Source organism: Vigna unguiculata, chromosome 8, assembly GCF_037176805.1.
Source record: "Vigna unguiculata cultivar grain cowpea cultivar isolate G323 ecotype 2 chromosome 8, ASM3717680v1, whole genome shotgun sequence".
Taxonomy (NCBI): Eukaryota; Viridiplantae; Streptophyta; class Magnoliopsida; order Fabales; family Fabaceae; genus Vigna; species Vigna unguiculata.
In genome coordinates, this window is record NC_140799.1 from 27,796,915 (window position 1) to 27,824,177 (window position 27,263).

The following is a 27,263-nucleotide window of genomic DNA, read 5'->3' on the forward strand; positions in this document are numbered from 1 at the left end:
ATTCATAATGACCATATCTGGACCTGAATGCCGTCTTTTGTACATCTTCCGGTTTAACCAGAATCTGGTGATACCCCGACCTAAAATCTATTTTGGAGAATACCCCTGCTCTCTTCAACTGGTCTAACAAATCGTCAATCCTCGGCAACAAATATTTGTTCTTTATTGTCAGCTTATTTAGCTGCCTGTAATCCACACAAAGTCGCGAACTCCCGTCCTTCTTTTTCACCAATAAGACTGGAGCTCCCTACAGTGACGTGCTTGGTCGGATAAATTACTTTTCTAATAGTTCCTCAATTTACTTCTTGAGTTCTGCCAGCTCTGCAGGTGCCATTCTGTATAGAGCCATCGACACTGGACCTGCACCAGGGATTAAATCAATAGTGAAGTCGATGTCTCGACTTGGCGGCAATCTTGACACTTCATCCAGAAAAACATTTGCATATTCATTAGCCACCGGTATAGATTGGATCATCTCTTAATCACTTTTCTTCTCTGGTTTGGCCACCACCATAAAACATGTGGCCTCTCCCTGTAGTTCCTTCAATACCTCCTGAGTGGAAATCAAATGTAACCCTGTAGGTTCTGGGAATACCAAACTGCGTCGTCCATAGTCGATCATGATGTGGTTGTTAGACAGCCAGTCCATCCCCAGTATAACGTCCAATCCCTCCAAAGGTAAGCACACTAAGTTCACTTTGAATATGCGACTTGCCACTTCAATCACACACCTAACATAGACTAAACTGGTAGCCACCTGACCCGAAGATAGAGTTGAAACCAACAACTCACAATCCAAGTCACGTCTCCCCAGGCTCAGTTTCGCCACACATGCATCAGAAATAAAATAATGCATTGCTCTAGAGTCAAATAATACAAGCACATTCTGCCCCCCAAGTAAACAAGATTGCATGATAAGATTACCTGACTGTGTAGCTTATGTAGAGGTCATAACAAAGACCCTTCCAGTAGCTTTAGGTCTATCTAATCCAGGAACTGATGGTTTCTTCGTCGCACTGGTCTTCTTTTCTAGGCATTGGTTAGCAAAATGCCCCACCTGATCACATATGAAGCAATGGCGACTGCTCCCTTGTCCACCGATTTGACTCTTTAATTGAGGACAGTTCCTCTTCAAGTGCGCTCCCCTACATTGGAAGCATTTAAAATCTCCAGAGGGAGTAGGAAGACGGCTATAAGGCTTCTTCATATGTCTAGCCTCTGTGACATTCCTTTGATGTCGAACAACTGGGTCGGGGCCCTTCTCTAGGTGCTCAGCACTCTTGGCCTGTTCCACCAAGACTGGGAATCTTCTCTCCCTTAAAGGCATTACCACCTTCTTCAGCTCATGTTTGAGTCCTCGCTCAAACTTTAGACACCTCCATTCCTCTGTCATGGCGTGTGAGTAATACCTCGCCAGATGCTCAAATTTGTTCACTTACTCCTGCATTATCATATCTCCCTGTTGTAGTGCGAGGAACTCAGCTTCCTTGTCCTGCCTAGCTGTGTCAGGAAAATATTTCTCCAAGAATCGGTCCTGAAGCTAATCCAGTGTACCTGTTCCTCTCGGGTCTGCATCTGTTGTTGCATTCCCGCCCACCAATACTCTGCGTTCTCATTCAGCAAATAGGTGGCAAACAAGAGCTTTTTCTCATCCTCACAGTTTATGACCTTGAATATTTTCTCACATTTGTGGAGCCATGCATCCGCTTCATTAGGAAAGGCTTTTCCAATGAACTCTGCTGGCATGTGTCGCAGGAAATCCTCCACATTTGGCACCCTAATTGGTGTAATCACTGCTCTGGGCTGCGCTGCTACAGGTGCTCGCATCGCATCCACCATCCGGTGAATAGCCTTCGCGATGTCATCATCACCATTTCCATTCCTTCTCCTCTTGTTAGCAGTCATAGCTGGAATACGCCACATTTCAACTGTTAAAAATCAGTCACTTAGTTAAACAAAGCCACTCACACCTTTACAACATTCAACTTAAACACAACAAACAATCAATCGATAAGCCCACTCCCCAAAAGTCCTATAATATTTAAAATATTTTCAAAACTTTTGCTCTGATACCAACTATAACATCCCGATAGGACATTAATTAAAATAAATAAATAAAATAACAATTTATACAAAAAAACCTCATTTATTATCAAACCATTTCCCTAAAAACATGAGAAATTTTTGTAACTTTAACCACTTTAATATCCACTATAAATAAACAAAATATCCATAATTCTCTATTACAATTGAGAAATCCAAAGCAGTAATTAAATTACATGAAAACTCAATAAAAGTATTTATAAAAGTCCCATGTAACTGGTCCCCACTCTCTGCCACTATGCAGCTCCTGGCTCACCTGAAACATCATCTGTTCCCGGATAAAAATTTACCCGATCATCACCACACACAAACAGATAGGATGAGCTATGCACATAGACATAAATAAATATGGAATAAATCCCACCCGCCAATTCATAATTATTTAATGATTTCTAAAACACCCACTTTTCCACACTCATAACCAATATGAGTTCATGCATGTACTCTAAATCTTGGGACTTTCTATGCTTCCACGACCTCCTCGCTTGTGGTCCAACCCACAAGCCTAACCCGCTTGTAGTTCTGCTTCACAGACTATCACGCTCGTTCATCCGAACTCCTTACTCAGACCCGGACCCGCATACCCGCCTTTCCTACTATGAACTCCCTCGCTCATAGCATTCTTTAGTTGAGCATGAGATGAACTCCATCACTCACTCATCCTAACAAGAGTACCTCTAGTGAACTAAACCGTTCACGTTCTGCATGCGGTCCACCCATCACGAACTCCTTGCTCGTGACTCAAGCCAAACACATCCCAAATCCTATGGACTTAGTCCCTCAAGCCCACACACCACAACCACATGCATATAATTCCCATAATGTAGGAACACCAAGCAAACTCGTGCAAATAGTACACACAAACATGAAATCTCATCATTCTCACTTAAGTCAAGGGTTTTCGCCCAAGTGAGTACATCTGTCTCGCTCAAGTTGAATCACTTTGCCTAAACGAGTGTGAAACAATGGCTCACCACGATCTCTCGCTCAGGCGAGTCCTTCTCACCTGAGCAAGACTCTCCTTTGCTCAAACACACAACCCCTCACCTAGACGAGGATTCAATGCAAAACACAACCTGCCTTATTGCGACCTCGCTTGGGCAAGCCACTCTCGCCTGAACGAGAGAACATGTCACTCAACACCAAACGGGTCGCCTGAGCGAGACTCTCAACCCAAAACCAGGAACGAGTTTTTGCAACTCTCGCTTAGGTGAGAGGGACTCGTTGGGGCGAAAATTACAGAGGTTCTCCCTTGTTCTTGCATGAAATCAACCAAAGTCATACTAAAACATAGTATAATCAATACCACACATTCCATTTCAACAAGCAACCCATATGAACCTATTTTATATCAATTTGCACTATAAAACTCGAGATTTTACCAACCCTAACCATTCAATACCAAAACCCTCCTCCCAATCATATAATGGCATAAAAGACCCTTGCATACAACATCAAATAAACTCATTTTCATTCTCATCCCACAAAACACGAAATTCATAACATACCCAAAACATTTGAGATAAGCAATGACGCAAAAACGCAATACATAATTTACACACACATGGACAACTTCCCCTAACTTGGACTTCTTGATTCAAATTGGGAAAAAAAATGAATGTTCCTTTGTTCACCAATGCTTTGCTTTAGACTTCCTCCCAATTCAGCCTCTTGTGCACCCAAAACTCACCTCTCACTCTCTAATTTCGTTCTCCTCTCATAAGCCAATTAAGAACATTGCCAAAACCCTCATTCTCACCTAAAATGACCTTTTATATGTGTCTTAATTTTGGGTTTAAGTGCTAAAGCAAAAATAGGCTTTGTGGTGGGTTTAATTTCTATTTAATGATAATTAGTGGTTTTTCAGCCCCTCTTGGCTGCCCCTGCTAGGGTTTTCTATGCCCTTTCACATTCAAGCCAGAGCTGCCTCTCACAAAAAAAATAAGGTTTAGTTCATGTCTATCAAAGTTTGAACCCGTGACCCTCCCAATGCCAATTCATTACACAACCATTCAACCAACTCATATTTGATGATAATTATTATAATCTTATGATTATACTATCACTTAACAAGCCCAAACATATTATCAAAATAATAATAAACCAAATAACACACAATTGGCATACATAGGACTTAAACCCAAGTCCTCTCACACAATTAAAGTACTCTCAACCATTTAAGCTGGTACTTTTCCACATCATACCAATTAACATGAAATGACATCAAGTTCCCACCACTCATATTTATTAATTAATTAATTTTCACGGGTCTTACATCTGGCATGGTATGCATTTTTTGACAAAGGTGTGGCAATCCACCTCCATGGTTGGCCAGAAGTAGCCAGCTCTGAGTTTTTTGGTGGTCATGGTTCGCGCGCCGGAGTGATATCCGCATATGTCTTCATGCAATTCTCTAATTATATATTGGGTTTGCTCAACTGTGACGCATTTGAGGAGTGGCTGACCATATCTGCGCTTGTATAGGTCATCCCTTATCATCGTATACCTTGCGGCTTTAGCCAGCCAACTCTTGTCAGCATCAAGTGGGGGGTTACCGGTTTTGAGATACTGGATGTAGGGAGTTGTCCAGTTTTTAGCGTGGTTCGTGTCCAGGTTTAGGCAAATATTTGTTGTAGATGGTGTGACTAATGTTTGTTGTAATAGGGAGATGATGGGCTGGGTTTGCTCGACTAATTTGGGTAAGAAGCGGGAGATGGCGGTTAAGCGACCAATGAGGCGCTGTACTTCTTTGATATTGTTGGGGCTTCGTATCTCAATGATGGCATTACACTTTTCGGGGTTCGCTTCGATGTCGCGTTGTGTTAGCATAAAGCCAAGGAATTTGCCATGGTCGATGCTGAAAACGAACTTTTCAGGGTTGAGTATGAGGTTGTACTACCGTAATGCAGAGAATACTGTGGATAAGTCCTGCGCATGCTGTTGGTGACTTGGAGATTTGACAACCATGTCGTCGACATATACTTCAACACACTTGCCCATTATATGGTTGAAGACTTTGTCCATCAATCGTTGATAAGTTGCTCCTATGTTTTTTAGGCCGAAAGACATGACCTTGTAAAATTAGTTAGCATCGTCGGTGATGAAGGCGGTCTTGTTCATGTCGGTTGTGGCCATTGGAATCTAGTTGTATCCGGAGTATGCGTCTAAAAAACTGAGGACCTTGTTGTCGGTTTCATCGTCCACTAGCCGGTCAATGATGGGTAGGGGATAAGCGTCTCTGGGGCAGGCTTTATCGAGGTCCGTATAATCAACGCACATTCGCCATTTACCATTTGTTTTTTTGACCAAAACCACGTTAGAAAGCCAGGTAGTGTAGTGGGCATCCTCAATGAAGCCTGCGTTAAGTAATTTGTCGGCTTCGAAATTTGCTGCCAGTCGACGTTCTTCTCCGAGTTTCCGTTTCTTCTGGTAGACATATCTAGCTACCTTATAATGGATAGCTTGTGGACCGCGCCTTGAGGGTCAACGCCGGGTAAGTCAGCGGATGACCAGGCAAAGAGGTCGGTGTTTTTGATGAGGGTGGGTGTTAGTACATCATGCTATTCTTGTTGGAGGTCGGTGCCCAGTTTGAGGGTGCGACCATTAGGGAGTTCCAAGGGTACAATGTCATCAACTGGTTCAAGACGTGCATCGTGTCCTACTCTAGGGTCCAAGTCATCACCAGATAAAGCTATGTTAGAGTCGGGTGGGCGTTTAATGTTATTTGTTTTCAGGATGGGTAGTTGGGGGCATAGGCTAGCCGTGTAGCATTCTCGTGCGAGCTGTTGGTCGCCGTGGATGGTAAGGATGTCAGCAGACAGAGAGGGGAATTTCATGGCTAAGTGTGGCATAGAGACGATAGCGCCTAGAGTGTTGAAGGATGGTCGGCCTAGGAGAATATTGTATGATGTAGGTGCGTCGACGACAAGGAAATAGATGGGGTTTGTTTTGTTTTGAGTGCCATCGTGAAAAACAATGTAGAGGTCTATGTACCCACGAGTGGAGACCTTCTCCCCGGACATAGGGTCATCATATGGGATCATGGCATTGGTGGGAAGCTGGAGTTTTTGGTATGTTGTCCAGTATAGGATGTCAACCGAGCTGCCCTAGTCGATGAGGACCTTTTTGACCGCGTAGTTCTGGAGTTCGATTATGATGACCATGGGGTCGTCCTACTGGTGGTCAACGCCATGGAAATCATCGTTTGTAAAGATCATGGGAGGCATGCGGCGTCTGTGGTGAAAGTGGTTGTCTAGGTTCTCTGTAAAGATAATGGGAGGCATGCGACATGAAGGGCTTCGTCAAGAATGCGAGATTTGGGGACACTTAGCGGTGCATATCTGGTAAAGCGTGGTTGTCTAGGTTTTTTAGGTCTGGGGTCAGGCCGTGAGGGTGGTTTATCGGGGGCAGCAATGTAGGGAGTGTAATCATTGGTGAACTTTGTGTGAAGGGTCTGCATCTATTCCATGCAGATGTAATCCGCGACACAGAGCTTAAGTTCATGCATGGATGTAGGTGGGTGGAGGTAGACGTTATTGGCGAACGGTCCAAGCTTGAGAGTGAGGGCCATACATTGGAGTATCATTTCTTGGTTGAGGTGGGGTGTGCATAGGGTGGCCTTGCTGAAGCGGTCTATGAAAGCTCGCAGTGTTTCGTCTTGTTCTTGTCTGACACCAAGGAGTGAGATAGTTGTGGTTTGATGTGGGCGGTTGCCAGTGAAATGAGTAGTAAACATGTGGGAAAGGGTGTCAAAACAGTCAATAGAGTATGGCGGGAGGGTAGTGAACCATTTGAGGGCAGGGCCTTTGAAGATGGTGGGAAAGGCTTTGTAGAAGACGACATCATGGGATGTATAGAAGACGACATCATGTGATGTATAGAGGGCGACATAGGTTATGTATATTTTGAGGTGCTCGCCAAGGTCGGTTTCTCCCGAATAACGGTCCAACGTGAAGGGTTCCGACTGAGCAGGGAGAAGGGGTGTTGGTGATGGAATTAGTGAAAGGGTGGCGACGCCTAGGTGGTTGGGGTGGTAACGGGTGTGGTGGAATGGGGTGGTGGACGAGGGTAGAAAAAGTAGAGGTGAAATTGTAGGGTGGGATATGGGTAGTAGGAAGGGTGGCTGCGGTGGTGGGTGCTGCGATGTGTCTTGGGAGGGTGGGATGGAAGTATGTGTGATGGGTAGAGATGATGGGTGTCTGCTGAGTGGTGGTGAAGGTGTGCGAGGTAGGATTGTACTCACTTTCTTCCTCATTGGGCTGGTAAGCTAGAGACTTGGAGGCTTTTAATGCTTCCCTGACTTTCCCCTTTTGGGTGGGGCCAGCCTCGATCTTCCTCCTCAACCGGGAGTTTTCTTGTCGAAGTGCTTCCATCTCATTAGCACTGCGCTCCTTCAGATGAGCGAGCTCTTGTTGTATTTTGACTTGGCCTTCAAGGATGGAGGCTAGGTCCGGGGTGGTGCTAGCAGGCGCTACGGGACCTGCTTTAGGTTGCTTCGTGACTCCATCTCTACTACGAGTAGAAACCATCGTCGATAGTGTGCGGGTTGATACGTAAGGTGTTACTTCGTGCCCCACGGTGGACGCCAATTGTTCTCGCGGAGAACAAATAAGAGAAGTTAGACACAAACATCACCTTACCTCAATCCGCAAGCTCTCTAGTTGGCTTTTGCTCAGCGCACGTATGCCATCTGCTAGTATCACAGCTTGGACTGACTTGGACCCGAGAGGGGTTACCTGTGGAGAAGACTCTGACGCTCAAGTCAGCCAAAGGATTCTTAGAAAGTCAAATCTCGTGATTAAGGGATTAATGAATGCATACCTTTAATTGTTGGGGTCCATGAGTATTTATAGTTTATTAATTATGTTTGACCTTGTCATGGGCTGGGTTATTGATTAGGTCGTAGGTGGACCTGGGCCTGGCCTAGGCCCCCTTAATTCAATGATTGTTGGTCTTAAGGGGTTTGTCTCAATATTCTAAGTCTGGAATGGTCGGCAAATGTCGTCCTGTCCTTTGAAATAGGCGGCCTAGTCCGCTTATGCTTGTCCATTGATTCATTTGTTAAGTGTTTACATGCTTGCAGGCTATGTAGGCGGATTTTATCGTATAGTCGTGTTAGGCTGCCTAGGTGTAGTAATATTTCCATTAACATTATTATTATTATTTTTACTACATTGTAATTATTATTTTTATTAAAATTACTATAACTATAATAATTATTGTTATATTATTTTTATTACGAATATAATAATAATTATAATAATAATAAATATTATAGTTATTATAATTAATATTTTTATTATTATTAATGGTATTCTTTTTATTATAATTATTAAAATAATAATAATATTATTATTATTATCATTAAATAAGATTAATATTAATTATAATAATAATAATATTATTATTACTAAGATTATTATGATTATTACTATTATATTTTGTTTTATTTACTGTAATATTTGTTATTTAAAGGAACACAGCAACGAAGAGCTTCAAGACTCTAGTTTTGATGATGTCTAAGAGAAATATAATCCACATGTTGTAGTGTCATAGATAGATTCATTGCATGATTGAGTCTAGAGATGTTGTGAGTCAAACTAGATGTCTTAATACCATATTAATCACAACAAAATTTACTAGAAGTATCCTTGGCGCGAAAGAAATAATAAACTCTGATAAAACTGTCATATTCATTAGTTAAAGCTACTAATGTAATCAATTATGTAAGTATGCTCAATGGGTATTGAATTCAGTATTGAATTAATTGATTACATTAAAAAGGTGTAATCAATTAATTATGACAAAAAAACAGGTTTAAGAGCCCAATGCCTCACTGAATGTAATCAACCTAATATTCATAATTTTGAAAGTGCAAAAGAGAGATCAAAGAGTTCTTGGAGCGTTCTTGAGCTAGCACTAATCAATTACAACTCCTTCATCAATATTTGTTCAAGATTGATTGTGGAAGGATGTTCTTGCTTGGCTTAGGATGTTCATGTAAATTCAGCTTGGTTTATAGGTGTATTCGTTCCTTAACTTTTGTTATTGATTTTCAATTATGTATCCCTATGTAGGTGATGATATTCTTGATGCAATTGTGTGTAGCATTGTATTAGGAAGTAATTCTTGATAGGGTTATCAAGGTCTTGATATCTTAGGGTTTAGAGTTATTGAGGAGTACTTGTAATTCTTGTCAAACTCTTTGATGTAGTGGAAACCTTCTAGCTCGGGTTGCTAGAAGGAGACTGGACGTAGATTCGTGTAGAATCGAACCAGTATAAAATCCATTTTCTCTTGTATCTTTCCTTATATTCTTTACAAACATTCAAGGATTAAAGGGTCATAAACTGAGCATCATATTAATTCTTTATCAATTGATTAAAGAAGGTTTTGAAAGTTATTTTTGAACCAAAAAGGAGTAAATTTTTGTTACAATCAATTCATCCTCCTCTTGTTTGTGATAATTAGTCTCATCTATTCTAACAATTGGCCCTAGACCTGGTTTTCAAAAATTAATTGATTAAAACGATCCTGAAATGGCTAATATCTCACAGACCTTTGCAGAAGGGGCTTCAATTAATAGACCACCACTCTTTGTTGGCGAAAATTACCCTTTTTGGAAAATTAGAATTAAATTATTTCTAGAATCTATTAATAAGGAAGTGTGGGATGCTGTAGTTAATGGACCTTTTATACCCATGAAAATTGTTAATGATAAAACTATTCCTAAGGAGTTCTCTTTGTGGACACCTGATGAAAACAAAAGAGCCCACTATGATGTTAGAGATAAGAACATCATATCATCTACAATAACCTTGGATGAATTTTACAAGGTTTTAGTTTGCAAATCCACAAAGGAGATGTGGGATGTTCTAGAGGTGACACATGAAGGAACTGATGAAGTCAAAAGATCTAGGAAGAATACACTCATTTAGGAGTACAAAATGTTCAAAATGAAAGTTAGTAAAAACATTTATGAAGTGCAGAAGAGATTCCCTCACATAGTGAACCATCTACTAGCATTGGGAAAAACATTTGACAAAGAGGAACTGAATATAAATATTCTAAAGAATCACATCACATTGAGCATTATCAACATATCCATCAGTAGATATGTTAGTGTGAGAATCTTTAATTTCTTCATCAACTTCAGCAACTTCCTTAATATGTCCATCAGTAGACATATCACTATGACAATCATTATATCCATCAGTAGATATATCAATGTGATGTGATTCCGCTATTGGTTTTTCAGACTGATTCTGCAAGCTTTGTATGGCGGCATTCATCATCTCTTTCTGATCTGTCTGATTCATCTTCATCATTTCAATCATCATCATATTCATCATATCTTCCAAAGTGACCTTTTTAACTGTATCATTCATTAGTTGACTCAAATCTTCAGACATTTGTTCAACTCTGATGGCCAACTTCAGAAGCATATCTTTGATTTCATGATGAAGTGCGTTAAAATTTGGATTTTCAGGAAATCTTTAATGGGGTTGAAGGGTGGTATTAACAGTTACACGTAATTCTATGAAGTTGTTCTTACTTTCATCCCTCAACATATCAGAAAGTATTTGCTTATTTTCATACCACTCTTGCTCAATATTTTTGCATCGTTGATCAACTTGTAACCTTTCATCCATGGCCTCTAATTTCTCTATCACTTCACCCATTAATATCATAACTTCTTTATAGAATGGTCCATTGGTTGTTCCAACTTGTTGTGATGGTGCATGTTGTTGTTGTTGAGAACCAAATGGAACATATGATGGCTGAAGTGGATACTCAGAATATGGTTGTTGCTCATGGTATGGTGGTTGTTGCTCATATCCCAAAAAAGATGATCTAGGATATAGATCATTAAATTTTCGTAAAGTTAACCCACTTATATCAGGTGCAGAAGTAGGTATGAGATTTGTTGCTGATAATCATATGAATCAGGTGGTTGCTGTGGATAGAAATTGTAATCCATTTGAAAACTACAATGCTGATTATTTTCGTATGAAAAATTATTTCGCATTTTTGAAAGAGGTTTTATGAAAAAAGAAATAAGTTGAAAGCTTGTTGAGTAGACTTCCAGGAAAGAGAGGTGCGTCTCAATGGACAACTTAAGTACCTTATCTGTCCTTAGCCAAAGTGTTTCCCAACTAGTTTCACAAATTTCCCAACAAAATTCCTCAAACAAAAATTATGCTTAAAAAAATAGAATAACTAAAGAAAATAAAATAAATGTTAGAAAAAAAAAATTGAGAGAAAAAAAATGTTAGTGATAAGAACTAAAATGATAAAAATTATAACCGTGTTCCCCGACAACGGTGCCAAATTTGATAACACTGTCGTTGATGCGATCAAATTAATACTACCTATCTATAACAACTTCAGTATTGTTAAGAAAGTAGTCAACAAAATAGAAAGGGTAAAGTAACTCAAAGTCTTCTCCCAACGAACACGGAATTGATTTTTAACAAATTAGTTCTTATAAAATCTATACAAAAGAGTTAGTCAAATAAAATAAAAAAAATATAGGAGGATTAAGATAAACAAGAAAGAAATAGAAAAGATAAAAAGAGATAAAAACAATAGTAAAGAAAATAGATTGATTCCATTGCTTTTTTTCAAAATAGATTCATCATCGATTGTCTAAAGATTATTGCTCAATTAATTATTGTTGTAGATTTACAAATTAATCAATGTAAAGTCTCAATTAATTTGTTGGCGTTCTCACTTTTAACCAAAGTACAGTCTCAATTAAAAGTGAGAACTTTTAGATTATCCACAATAAATTCAATCAAGGTACAAACTCAATCAAATTTTACTATGCCTAATTATGTCTATTCTTTTATCTCCTCACCAAATAAAAGCTTAATTAATCAAAGTAAAGTCTTGATTAATTTTTGTTAGAGTAAATACCTTTAATCAAAGTAAAGTGTCAATTATTGATAAAAACTCATTTAATCATATGAAAGTTTCTTAATAAAATCAAAGTAAAGTCTCAATTAAATTTTAAAAAAACCCTTGACTGATATGATCAACATGCATATAGATTTAAAATCATTACTTTTTATGTGATTCAAAGATAAAAGACATAGATGAATGAAAACCTCAACAATAATAAAAAGAACAAATAAATTATTTCATTCTAACCTCAGAATCCATAATGAAATTACAATGGAATCAACCTAAGAAGTTTAACAATCCATAGAATGCGAAAGTAAAATAAAAATAGAAGAATGGAGAGAAAGGAAACGAAATTAGACCCCCCTAAGGGTTCCAAAACTCCGAAGTCCCGAACTTTTTTTTTTCTTCTACTCCCTTGGTCTCTTTACATAGGACTTGGATTGGGCTTTTCGGTTGCTAAAACCTCTCAAATATATTTTAAAATAAAGATAAATATTATTTATCTTTATAGTTAATATTTGAAGAGATATAGACTATTTGACAAATATAGTTGGTTGATAATAAAAATATCTAATATAATTAAATAAATAAATTAGTTAAAGATATATGATAAATTATCACCAATTAATATTTGTATTAATTTTCCAAATCAACCATTTGTAATCTCCTCAAATTATCTTCTAAATAATCCAATATCTTCAAGATATATTTGTTTGTTGTGGATCTAAAAAGATTCAAGAAGATCTTGTCATATTTAAAAAGATTTGGTAGTTATTATCTTTTAATATTTTATGATATAATTAAATAAGATGATTATTTAAAAATATCAAATAAAATATCTAAAGATATATTTTTTCCAAATTATCTTCTATCATAAAGATAAAGAAAACCGCAAGGTCCAATTCTTTTGTTACTCTCTTCTTGGTTTAGCCAAACTTCTTCACTTTTTCAAGCTTTTCTTGTCGTCTTCATGGAATGCTTGGCTTGGATTTTTGTGATTTTGATAATTTCTTATTCTTGGATTTATCTTTAAGGTGTCATGAAGCTTTAAGCAATTTATTTCCACATCTCCATGAGCTCAACTTAGCTGCAGTTACACTAACACATGTCAAAATATCCAAAGAACATTTATGCAACTAAAAAGCTATTTTTAACATGTTTTTGTATCTTATGCTCAATAAACCCAAATATAGGAAATCCCAATTAAATCAATCTTTAAGCATACAAATTCAATTAAATACCTACAATTAAACATTGAATGAGGGCAAAAATATGCACTCATCAATGAGCTAGAACTTAGAAGGCTCAAAGAAGAGGAAGAAGGAAAAAGGATGTAACATCCCGTCAGGATATTACTAATTTATAAATAAATAAATGGAATAAATAAGACAACACGTTTAATAATACCTCATTTTCCCAAAACGCGGGAAAATTTAAAGCTTTATTAATTGAGCGGATAAAATTTAGAACGTCCATTACATAATTAAAACCACAATGTTATTAAGTCACCCATCCGGGTTTACAAATGTTTCCAAAACAAGGTAATACAAGTAAAAGTTCCCCCAAATCAATCCCCTCTCCGCGACTAAGCTGCACCAAAGCCACCTGCATCACCAACATCTGCTCCCGTGTACCGCGTACACGATCATCGCCACACACACGCAGATAGGGTGAGCTTAGCAGATAAAACACATATATATACAAAGCTATAAACATATATATATATAAAGCAGTATACATACACATAACATCACTTAAATTAACTTTCCACATTGCCCTATATTTTTATTCCCTCAATTCGATCTCCAATACGTTTATTCGTGTTCTACTTCGTCTGCTGATTACTTCAAGGTGACTTGCTGCCATACCTATCGGCCACAACCGATAGAGCACGTGCGGGAAAACATGCTACAGATCATACACCGCAACGCCAGGTAGAGTTCCCATATACGAACAAAGCCCGTATCGTCCCAAGACTACCAAACTCGTCAGCCAACAACTGAGGAGGGCAATCTATCTGGACCCATCCGTACTGGCCAAAACCAGCACACTCATACCGGCAACACTCGCCAACCCGAGCCACAACTCAAGGGTTTCTCGTGTTCATCCGCCATCCCGAGCCACAACTCAAGAGATGTTATTCCGAGCCATAACTCAAGGAATACCACGTGCTTAACCCCTATCCCGAGCCACAACTCAAGGGATACGTTCCGAGCCACAACTTAAGGAACTCTAGCAACCTCACCTCTAAGGCACTACCAGAAGCCTTGTAGAACACCCTACGAAGTCCAACAACTAGGACTTACAACAGCTGAATCGCCTAGCGGGGGACACGTACCGCTAGACGCCACAGCTTCCAGACCGCCTGGCGGGTGTCGCGTACCGCCAGGCGCACAGCACCTTTTAAATTGTTCACGCAACAGCGACCGCCTGGCGGAACTGTCTTTGCCGCCAGGCGCACCAAGCCTTAAGACTCCTCTGTGATCCCGCTACCGCCTGGCGGTTCCACATCACCGTTGGGCGCCAACACTTATAAGACATTCCTGTTTCATACTATCGCCTGGCGATTCAGTCTACACTGCTAGGCGCTACACTAGTAATGTGACACTACTAGTTTTAGGTACTCTAATTCATTTCCTAGAATTCAACCATTTAATTCTCAAACATCCAGAAATCAACATACACATTCATATATTCCAAATTACAACATCACAACACATATGCATCTTTCAAGTATAAGCACACATTCCTCTCTTTTATAATTCATATATACTTACCTCTTAAATCAATTCCAACACACTTTATTTTCCCCTTCTCATTTTCCCAACCCTTTGCATGCTTACAATTCCATTACATTTAAAGTATGATTATCATGTTCCCATACTTTTCCAAAAACCCATCATGATCATGCAACACTCGGTCATAGTGATATCATCAATAGTGGCCTTATGCCCACACTTATAACATCTTACCTTCGAGCTAACATATATAGGTTCATATATTCAACATGTCTCAGCAAGCACTACCAAAAACATAGTCATCAATCATGCATCAATATATTTATATATATACATTCACCAATCAAGGCCATACCAGCACTTGATCACACTTAATCATCCATTAGTAATCATACTATTAGGGAATTCAACAACCAATCATGAGTGACGTATATCTCCCTCTTCAGGCATACAAAATGAATCTCCACCGTTCAAAGTGAAGAACAACATGTTGTGAAACACCTTACAAAATTTCACCTAAATCGGACGGTTAACGAAGCGGGAAATGCAGTTTCACGAAAATTGCGCAGACCAGAAAAATCGGTGGCGCCTGGCGGCATGAAACTACCGCCGGGCGGTTCCTGTTCCACGAAAAGTACGAAAAGCAGCGTTTTTCGTGAATCGGACACCATGTCTCACTGGTATGGCGCTTGGCGGCCAAATGGGTGCCGCCAGGCGGTTCCTGCACCTGCGAACCTTACCCCCTTCACAACAACTCTAATTTCCATCAATTTCTGACTCTATAAGATCCGATTCTATCTCTTAGGATTACAATTCATCTCTAACACTTTCCATACCCGAATTCATTCGCATTTTTCCATTTAGATGTGTGTCGTTTTCGAAATCCCAATTCATCAACCTAAAAAGGGTGTTCTTAACGGTTCTCTCAAATTAACTCTAATTGATAGTGAAATTCCCCAATTTCTTTAGTCAAGTATTCAATTAAAAGTTAATGATCCCTTTCCTTCCATTTAGAATCCAATCAGAACACTCAAAACACCAAAACCAGACCAAAAATTGGTCCGCGTCGCCTGGCGGGTGTTCGTCACCGCCAGGCAGTTCAAGCAAAAACCCAGAATCTGGGTTGGTCGTCACGCGTCGCCTGGCGGCACAACGCTCACCGCCAGGCGGTTCCTCTCTGGAACCCAAGAAACAAGTAAAAATTGGATGAGTCGCCTGGCGGCAGTTCATCGTCCGCCAGGCGGTTTCTGGAAAATTCCAGAAACACGAATTATACACAACAGGGCATTGTACATGCATCAATTTAATCATACAGTTCATGAAATTAAACAGTACGCAATTAAAGGTACAATTCCAGCTCCCCTAACCTGGAATTCCTTCGATTAAATTGAATTGTTTGAGATACTCCAATGATCACTACGTCTCCCCCTTCTTGATGTGGTCACGCAAACCTCACCAGAACCTTACATTTAATTGACCTTTATGATCTGTTTTTCAGCTACCCAAGGCTGCCTCTCAACTATCTAGGGTTTTTCCCCAACCTTTCATATTCAATTCAAAGCCAAAATGCCAAAAATAATGTTTTTAGTTTGGTTCTCCAAGGTTTGAACCCATAACCATTCAATCACAAAGTAATTACACCACCAATTCAACCAAGTCATGTTTCATGCTTAACAAATCCAATTCAGACATCATATCATACCAGAACATAATTACATAGATTTAAATAATAAAACAATAACACAAAAGTTAGCATACATAGGACTCGAACCCAAGTCCTCTCACACAATTTAAGTACTCTCAACCACTTGAGCTAGTACTTTCCCACATCATACCAACCATAATTTAATGTCATAATTATTTCCCCTCTCGTATTTATTAATTAATTATTTAATTAATTAATTAAATTCTACGGGTCTTACAAAGGAAGCACAATGTAGCTCTAAAAACTGCTACAAAAGCTGCTAGAAAAACAACCACAACTCAAGGAGAAATAATGGATATTCAGAATGAGGAGAACTCTAACAATGAAGTGCTGAACATGGTGAAAAAATTCTAAAAGTTCTTGAAATACAAGAACAGGACTAACAATAAATATGTAGGAAATAGGAAATCATTAAGGAAGCAAGACGCAACTTCTACCGTAACTTGCTTTGAATGTGGCAAAGCTGGCCACATTAAATCTGAGTGTCATGTCCTCAAAATGAAGCTGAAACTAGAATAACTTAATGACGCTGCAAATAGACACAAAAAGAAGAAGAATGCTTACATTGCTTGGAAGGGTAATGAGTCAAGCACTTCAAGTGAATCCAATGAGAGCTTTGAAGAGGAAAACAAATTTTGTCTTATGCCAAACACATAATCATAAAAAAATAGTGTAAGTAGTGACTCTTCCATCGATGAAAACAATTATTATCAATTGCTTGATGCATTTAATGAACTGCATGATGAAGCCATGAAACTCAAAAAGCAAATAATAGATTTAAAGGGAAAACAAGTGGCTAGAGAACAAACTACAATAGTTAGAGAAAGAAAATGAAAATTTAAAAACTAGCCTAGAAGAACTAGAAAGAAATCAGATTTCAAATGGCAAGAATGGAAACCAGAACTGTGAAACTTGCTCTAGGCAAACCGAAATAGTAACCTACTTAATGAAAACTCTTTCCAAGTTCTCACTAGGTAAATCAAATATGGATGCCATTCTAAGTTCTCAAAGAAGTGTGCTAAATAGAGAAGGCATAGGGTACTCTGAAAAAAAATTAATCAATTAAATTCCAGAAAATTTTGTAACATGAGTAAACATGCACTAGTTACATGCTTTTACTGTAGTGAAATTGGACACACATCGAATTGGTGCTATGTCAGAAACTATGGGGTTCCTAAAGGAAAGTACAAATGGGTACCTAAAGGAACACCTCAAGCCACTAAAATAAAAGGACCCAAATTCAATTGGGTGCCTGCATCTTCTCTTTAATCTATGTTGCAGTCGTGTCTTGATGTAAGGAAAGAAGTGTAGTATCTAGATAGTGAATGCTCAAGACACATGAAAGGAGATGTGAAGAAATTCTGCAAGATATCTTACAAAGTTAGTGGTCATGTTACATAATTAGGGGCCTTGGCAAGGTGAAAAATTCATCTTCTATTCTAATTGGATGAACTAGTATCATCTTTTGAATTTATTGCATGCTTGTTCACTAAAAAGGAAAAACCATGACTTTGGCATACTAGACATAGCTTGCATAACCTAAAACTGCAAATTCTGGGTACATTAATTGATTAATTTATTTAATCTAATCGATTAATCTTTGCTGTGTGGTTTGTTATGATATGGTTTGTTGTGTGCTACTTTGATTGCTTTGCTTCTATGGTTGACTCGTCAACGTTAAATGCCTTGCCTTAGATGTTTTTTTTTTAACTTTGTCCCTTATGCTTTTAAATGACGTAAACAAATACAAATTTAAGAATTTTTTTTTTAATATCACTCTATCATATCCTTGACATTAATCAACTAAAACTTCTCTACAAATACCCACTGGACTCTAATTCCTCCAAAAAAACCCACTTAAGTTGGTGGCATGAAAATCGATGATAGGGTTTTGGCCTTTATTCTTGCATGGATTCTCGTTCCTAGGGGGAGCAATCATGCCCAACTAAACATAGAGGACATCCTTCTAATGCATGCCCTCAAAGAAAGAATCCAGGTTGATTGGTTTGAAGGTCATTTGTTTGACTATTTTGTGTTATTGCGTTTTTGAACTCATGTTTAGATATTAGCACACCACCCATGGATGATTCATTATTTTCCCTTATTCCATTGCCTTTTTGTGCCCATCTTGATGTTTGTTTATTGCTTAATTGTCTTTTGTTAGTGCATTTTCCTCAATAGGGCTTCATTGGGCCATTATTCCAAATTTTGAGTAATTTGACACTAATTGGTTTAATTTTTTGTTTCTAATTATTGTTAGGTATTTTATGGAGCAAATTTTTGAGCTTGGACACTAATCTTAAGATGAAGAAAGATTTTCCACATCATTACCATGTCTACGCCATGTCAATTAGCATTTCCATGTCACTAGGCCAACATTTTCAGCCCATAGTGGCATTTTTGTAATTCTGCTGACCAGAATGACAATTTTGTAAATATGTAGAACTGTAGTGATGTGACCACAATTTTTTTAGTTTTTTCTTTGCAGTGGCAACACCTTCTTCTTCCCCACTCTCCATTTTAACGTTTTGGGAGCTTTCTATGGTTACCCATGGAGGTGCCACCCACACTACAAGAAAACTACTTATTACTAGCGGATTATTACTAACGGATTTATTTCCGCCGAAAATGGTTGAGTACCGACAAATTTACCAACGGATATCGTTGTCTAATTTGCCGATGGATATATTTGTCGGTTATCCGTCATTAAATGATAAGAGACAACTATTTCGTCAGTAAAAGTGTTTAACCCTTATCGACGGATGGTGTCGTCGGTAAATCCTTTGGTAAGGTCGTTTACTGGAAAACTTAAACATTTCAAATTTCATTTTCCCCATTTTAGTTTTCCCAAAAAGTTCAGAAACCTCATCGCCAAACACCCGACACTCACATCTTTGGCTGCCACCGCGACGAGGGTCTACTATTGCTGGAGATTTGAGAAGAAGGACGGTGTCTCCACGTACCGCTACTGAGGGTGTCGCCTTTGAGGAGTCCGTCAGGGTGTCGCCGCCGCCATCATCACGTTGCCGCGACATTGACAGAAAAGCTTCTGGTGAGTAGGGTTTTATTCTCTTCTTTTTGTCATCTCATCCATTCGTTATTAATTTCGTGATGTTGTTTCTGTGATGAACAACGAGGCTGCGAGGGAAGGTCGTTGTTTCATAGTACCACACTTTTTGGGAGAGCTCTTGATTCGAGGGATGCTGCTAAATTGGTGATTGCACCATCGATGGAGGTTAGTGGGAACTTATAATGTTAACTATGGAGGAATTGTTGGTAGCTATATTTTTAGTTTAGCCCGTGTTGTTATGATGCATATGCTTTTGTGTTAATTTGTCCCTGTGAGCATTTGCAATTAAATACCACCTGAGATTTTGAAAACGCACTAAATTACCCTCAAAATTACTGGAACCCATCAATCTGGAAATACCACCGGTGATTATTTGATGTTGTCATGAATTGGTGTTGTGCTTTCATTTGTTTAGTTGTGATTTGGCCAATGCTGTGATTAAATCTTATTGTGCTTTCCTTTGTTTGGGTCTGAATGGGAATTTGCACAATTCTAGTTTATAAAATGGGCTTGGTTTGTTCAAGAGTGGTTCTGAAGGCAAATTGGGATTTAACTCGGGACATTGAACTAATGAATTTGTATGGCAGCATTTATAGCTTATGAAATTTGTTATTGAGTCTTGGGCTTAGTTTTTGTTTCCTTTTCTTTGTTAATTATCCAGTAGTGCAAAGGCCTAAGTTTGAGGGTGTGATAACTCCCAATTTTGTAGTAATTTTAAAGGCCAAGATTGTATCCGTGTAAGCTTTATAGAGTGCATTTGAGCATGCTACTTGCAATCCTTGTCTTGGTGCAGTGAAATCTATTTAAGTGAGGTTCTAATTCAATTTTAATCTATTATTTCTTTAGTCTCGTTGCATTCCTAATTCTTTTGCCAAATCCTTTAAAACGGTTGCTTTAGCCTCTTATTACTTTGAGTGATTGTTAGGTTGTGAAACTAATTCTAATTAACTCCAGCCTTTGATTTTTGTACCTTAGTTTCTAAAACTAATTATAATTAACTCCAGCCTTTGAATTATATTTCTTCTTCCTACCTTTCATGTTTAGGCTTCGGTTAATAGCAACATATTCCTACACTAAGACTAATACTCATTCTATTGGCTTCTTATATAGGCCCTAATGCAGAAACTGATATAGTGAGAAGCTAATTAAGTATTTATGAAATTTTGTTCCGTTGAAGTTTGTATATGTTGTCTGTATTTCATTTCAATTTCTACCTTTGCCTTTGGTTCATGTTGTAATGGAAATTTGAAAACTTTATCATTTTATCTTGATTATGATAGGGGAGGAAAAGGTAAGGCTCAGGGAGGTTATGGACCTAAATTTACAAGAGCTACGAAGGATTGCCCTAACAGGGTTGTATTTTTGTGAGGTATTTCTTTCCACTTACCCTTAATATTTACATTTCCTATATTCATGCATTATAATTTTTAGCAGAGCATGCATGGCTGATTTTTGAGTTGTAAATGTGATGACTTGATGATCTTTACATGTAAAAAGGCATAAAATTAAATACAAAAAACTTGGTGCCTTAGTCACTTTGTATTTTAGGTTCAGGATGATGTTCTACTATTGGTTCATAGTCAAGAAGGTCAACCTTGCTTTCTTTCTCATCTTTAATTAACCATTGTATCAATATTAATTAGGTTGTGTGGTTTCCTTCTTAGTCACTTTATGTGTTGTGTGGTTGGTTTAATTGGTAGAGTGGTGTAGTGGGTTTCCCTAAGGGTAGTTGGGTTTCTTTAGTCACCAGTATTTTGTTTTTGTTGTTTTCTGAGGGAGTTCGCACCACCACCACCACTACATATTGCATGTTTTAAGGCCATGACTACCTTCTAGTTATAAGAAATAAGAACGTGAAATGATTCTCTCTTTCTTGAGTCTCTCAATTTTTCCATTTGCATATAAAGTCTTTAATCCAACTTCATTAGAATTAGTATTTATAATTGATAATAATATTTTGCACCATTAATTTATCATTTCTAATCTTACAAGTGCCCCTCTTGCAACTTGATCTAAGATTGTGTTTGGTGTGGTTGCACATTAAGAGGTATGGTATCTCTGACTCTAAAATTGCACTTAGCTTGTCTACACTTATAAACAATCATTAATAGGACTGTCAACACCAGTTAGAAATCTAAGATGCATTCTACTCCTCATTTCTTAATTTATTTTCTGGCCTTGAGGAAGTACCTTGAGGAAGCCTTGATGTTTTTGGTTTGTGTCGTAAAGCTAGTGTGAACTTATTATTTTGTGTCGTACAACCACTAAAACATTGATTTGAATGTTTAATCCTACACACAAGTTAGGAATGGAAAAAGAATTTAAATCTGCGTACACTACTTAAAAAGTAATTATAGTAGAGTAATAGGCAAACCTCTTTCCTCAATTTCTTCTCATTCTTTTCTACTGCACTTTGTCACTCTTATCTTCTAACGTATCTTACCATCGAAGGTTTGTAAGATACGAATAGAAATTGGTAAACAAAGGTTTCCTTTCATGTTAGACTTAAGTAGTAATAGGTTTATTACTTAAGTCCGATGTTCTTTGACTACCACAAAAGTAACACTGTCATTGTTTGCCATGTCACAGAACGAGGCCGAACTTCCCAGCCACCATCGTTGGGTGTATGACCGTTATTACAGTGGTAGGAGAGGCTTGAAGAAAACTTTTGTGATAGGAGTTGAATAGTTTATCTAGACTGCTCGACAATATAAATATTATGCTCTTGAGGGAGGGATTAGATATCCCTACGTTAAGTATGAATTACTCACATTCTGAAAAATGATGAAGTTAAAGTTCATCTATACATAAAAGGATTCATGCCATATTATTGAATTTGGACATTTCACGGTGAAGAAGTGCCCTCTGTTTATTCGGGTGAACATGAAAGACGTTTTCCTAGTAAGCACGGTTAATCATACCTCTGAGATGAATCAAGTTATGTATATGGAAGAGATGTTGAATAATGCTCTTGGCCAACATGCTTCATTTGAAGAAGCAGACGATAGTTGTTTAGAAGAGTCTCCAAATGAGTTCTCTCAGAGATTTTACAATTTATTAGCAAAGGCCAATGAACCTGTATTTGATGGGGTAATAGTGTCAAAATTGTCAATATGCATTAGACTTTTGTCCTTCAAATCTAACTAGAACATTCCCAACCAAGCATTGGACAACATTGCAAAAATCATTTTAGATCTAACACCACCAAATAACTCTTTGCCCAATAATTACTATGAAGCAAAGAGATTAGTTTCAAAGTTGGGATTAGAGTCTAAGAAGATTGGTTGTTGTATGAAAAACTGTATGCTTTTCTATGACAATGATATTGGAAAAAATGATGCATCCTTGCTCCAATGAGAATTTTGTTGACACCCTCGATATCACACAATCCATGCAGGCTAGAGGCAAAAAAAACCAATTCCATTGAAGTCTATGTTCTACTTGCTTATAATTCCAAGACTACAAAGAATGTTTGCTTCAATGCAAACAACACAACATATGACATGGTATGATGAGAACAAAATACAAGGCATGCTACATCATCCATCTGATGGACAAGCTTGGAAGCATTTTGATTGAAAGCATCATTCCTTCGCTAGTGATCCCCGTAACGTTCGACTTGGTCTATGTTCATATGGATTTAATCCGTACATCCAGACATTGTCATCACCCTATTCTTGTTGGCCTGTGATTGTTACTCCTCACAATCTTCCACATGAGATGTGTATGACCAAGCCTTATATGTTTTTAACGTGTTTAATACCAGGTCCATATAATCCAAAGGCATCAATAAATGTTTATCTAGAGCCTTTGATTGATGATTTGAATAAGTTGTGGAGTGGTATTTGGACGTATGATGTTTCAAGGAAGCAAAATTTCCTAATGAGGGCAACTTTGATGTGGACTATTAATTACTTACCTGTATATGGGATGTTATCTGGTTGGAGCACAACTTTGAAGTGGACTATTAATGGATGTACACTACATTGTGTGAAGCATACTAAGTCATTCACATTGAATTATGGTCGAAAAAGCTTTTGGTTTGATTGTCATTGTCGGTTCTTGCCAAGTGACCATCCATTTAAAAGAAACACCAGGGCATTTCGCAAAGGGGAAGTCGAAACGGATGGGCCACCTCCAAGGTTGAATTCATCACAACTTTGGAGAAAAGTCAAACATTTTCCAAAACTGACTGAAAGTGGTCTCACAAGGATCGATGGGTATAGAGAGTGGCATAATTGGACTAAAAAAATATCTTTTGGGATCTTTCATATTGGAAAGATAACTTGCTAAGACATAATCTTGATGTCATGCATATAGAAAAGAATTTCTTTGACAACATCTTCAACACAGTGATGAATGTTAGTGGCAAGACAAAAGATAATGACAAAGCAAGAAGAGATATTGGTTTATATTGTTGGCGCAAAGACTTGCAGTTGAAGTCATAGGGCAGTGGGAAGTGGCTCAAGCCAAAAGAAAATTATACCATAACAAAAGATGAAGCTAAAATAGTTTGTCGTTGGATCGAGGATCTTAGGATGCCAGATGGTTATTCTTCAAACTTGGCAAGATGTGCTGATATTGAAAAGGGTAGTATTCATGGTATGAAGAGTCATGATTGTCATGTATTCATGGAGACATTACTCCCTATTGCGTTTAACTCGTTGCCAATGCATGTATTAAATCCTCTAATAGAAATTAGCCACTTCTTCAAAGACTTGTGCTCAACGACACTAAAGGAGGATTCATTACAAAAACTGGAGGAAAATATTCCTCTTATTATTTGCAAATTGGAAAGAATATTTCCTCTAGGATTGTTTGATTCAATGGAGCATCTCCCTATTCATTTTCCATATGAAGCATGGCTTAGCGAACCAGTACAATATAGGTGGATGTATCCATTTGAAAGTGTTGACATGAGAAGCCAAGGTGGTTTGCTTCTTGAAGATTTGATGAAGATTGAAGGAAGCTCTTTTGAACTATCTTGAAGCCATTACCATTGGAATGAAACCTACATTGATTAAGGAAAGGAGATTTGATGATATCCATGTTGATCAAGGCTGGAACGTGTGCTCTCCATGTAGTTACATAATTTAGAAAGTGTATTTTAAGTTTGTAATTCATGTTGTAGACCTTATAACATTAATTAGATGTTTTTGGTCTTTATTGTGTTTTTAATCTGTTGAATGGTTTTTCAACAGGTTAAAAGGTTGGCTGTAGTAGTCTTAAACTACAACAAATTCAATCAGTTGATTTATTTTTTAATCGACTGATTTCACTTAAGTCAAGTGAAATCAACTGATTGATTTGAAAATCAACCTGTTGAATTTTGTAACAGTTTGACTATATAAGCTGTATTTTTCGAAAGAGAGTTTTGTTGATCATTTTTTAGCACGATTTTGTTTTGGAAACTTGTGGAAACTCTCTCCTTCATGATCATACAGTTTGTAGCAGTGGAATATTGATCTTGGATCAATTCTTGGAGCTTTTGGCTTGGTTTGAAGCATGGAGAAATTGGTTTGTGGTAGGCTGGATTGTGCTACCACTAAGGTTTGATCTTTCTCAAGCTTTGTGTGTGTGCATGGTAGTTTTCCAGGTCTGCAAGAGGGTTCTTGTTGTGCTGGTTTGATTCTTGTGTGATTCAAGAGTCTTTTATGGCGTTTTTGCATATTTTGAAAGTGTAAGGGTAGATACTTTATAAATCTTTTAAAATAGTGCAAAGTCAAGCTCAGGTTGCCTTGACAAATTGGATGTAGCTCAAGTTTGAGTGAACCAATAAAAAAAATCTCGTGGTCTCCTCTTTTCTCTAACCTTTCTCTCTTGCATTTTCACTTTAAAGTTTAAAGAACTTGTGCTTTGATAATCGTTTTCATGTTCTTGCATGTTTTCATGACATCTGCAGTATTGAGCATGTTTGTATAATCATTTGGAACTGGTCTTGATCATTCTTGAGCATTGTTTCTGGTTTAAAACTCGAATTTGCATTTATGCATTTTTCCCAGTATTTCAATCAACTATTTTCCTGTTTCAATAGATTGTTTGTACCAGAACATAATCTATTTAGTAAAATCAATCGATTGTTTATACCAGAACATAATCTGTTCAACACCTTTTGCATCCTAACTTGGTGATCTAATTGATTCAATTAAAGGTGGTTTTTAGCTTGTAAAGATAGCCTAATATTTTTTAACTAGCCAATTCAACCCCCCCTTCTTGGCTTTACAACCACTTCAAAACTAATAGAAAGGTGATACGATTACTAAATTTTGAACTTTGAACTCTTATTCTTGTGTTCAATCCTAATGTACACATCTTTTATTTCTAAAGATTTATGGGGGAATCAAAGCATTCTGTAAAAAACAAAGCCAGAGTAGAAGGATCCATTTGTGCAACTTACTGCATCGTGAGACCACATACTTTTGCTCTCATTATTTTCAATCATGATAATGATGATGAGAATTATGAAGTCATGAACGATGACAGTGATGATGATTAATTTTTAATATTTATAATTTGTAATATGTGTCATTATTGTTGTGTAGTTGTAATATGACCTTTTACTTTTTAATATTTGTAACTATAATTTGACATTAATATTCATAATTTATTTATTCTAATAGTATTCGTTGAAAATAGTTTAAATGTCATCCGAGGATCCACCTAATCCTGGTAAGGGGAAAGAGGTAGCAAAACCTAAAGCAAAAAAGGCACCAAAAAGGCCACGCTACCTGATAAAAGTTCCTCCTGCAAGACCATCCACATCCACTCCATCCACTGTTGCTGACATACATAGTGCAGCCTTACAGCCAACCTCCCTTGGTGTTGCACCCACACCATTACCATCCCCATTCGTTCCTATTATAGAGGCCACACCACCTCCTGTTATGGTACCCACACCACCTCTTGTTATGGTACCCACACCACCTCCTGTTATGGTACCCACACCACTCTCTCCTTTGGTACCCACACCTCCTTCTGTTATGGTACCCACACCACCTTCTGTTATGGTACCCACACCATCACCTATGATGGTGCCCATGCCACCCCCTGTTGTGCTACCACAACCTTCTTCCTCACCCTTTACTATTGCTATACCTTCTCCATCATCAGTCCCTTAACCTAGTATTCCTGCCTCTTCTGGTCCCATTGATGCAGATGCTGTTGTTGATGACCTTCCTCCCTATGAACGACCCATGATTGAACCTTATGGGAAAGGGTAATAATAACTTCTCCCATCTCAAAAACTATTTTATTTTACATGACTTATTTTACCTTGCCCTTTTATGCATTAATTTTCTTAAATCGTGTACAAGTTTTATCCTTCTAGAGTTGCTTCCTAGGCCATCACAAGGTCTATTAAGCAACAATATTTGATTGCTTGGTCGTCATGGGGAGCAATACCTCCAACAGATAGAGATGTATTTTGGCAACGTTTTAAGGTAAACATATCATCAATCTTTTTAAAGATTTAATAATTGTGTATGTTAATAGTGTAATGCAATTGATGATTTGTACTTAATTCATTATCGTTGAGGAAGGTTAAGTCGAGAATTGAGCATGAAACTCAAATTCACAAAAATTTTAACTCTAGAGCTTCACATAGGCTCTCTGAGATGTTTAGAGAGGTCAGGAATGCAAGACAGTGCCCTTATTGGCTTGGGGATGATATATGGAATCAATTGTTGGCACATTGGAATTCTCCAGCCTATCGCAATAAATGTGTTATAGCCCAAAGGAACAG

General features: G+C 37.9%; 2 protein-coding genes across 2 annotated transcripts; one reads left to right on the plus strand and one right to left on the minus strand.

Annotated features, from left to right (window-relative positions):
* Positions 1-478: 478 nt before the first annotated feature.
* Positions 479-856, minus strand: LOC114195022 (uncharacterized). Its single transcript, XM_028085422.2, has one exon. It carries the CDS (start codon positions 854-856, stop codon positions 479-481), a length of 378 nt encoding a protein of 125 aa, XP_027941223.1.
* Positions 857-9,641: 8,785 nt separating this feature from the next.
* LOC146884308 (uncharacterized) lies at positions 9,642-10,040 on the plus strand. Its single transcript, XM_085665944.1, has one exon. It carries the CDS (start codon positions 9,642-9,644, stop codon positions 10,038-10,040), a length of 399 nt encoding a protein of 132 aa, XP_085522070.1.
* The last annotated feature ends 17,223 nt before the right edge of the window (positions 10,041-27,263 follow it).

Bases quoted from the DNA above. Each gene is read 5' to 3' on its own strand.
- LOC114195022 (XM_028085422.2), bottom strand. From the start codon at position 856: ATGCATTATTTTATTTCTGATGCATGTGTGGCGAAACTGAGCCTGGGG.
- LOC146884308 (XM_085665944.1), top strand. From the start codon at position 9,642: ATGGCTAATATCTCACAGACCTTTGCAGAAGGGGCTTCAATTAATAGA.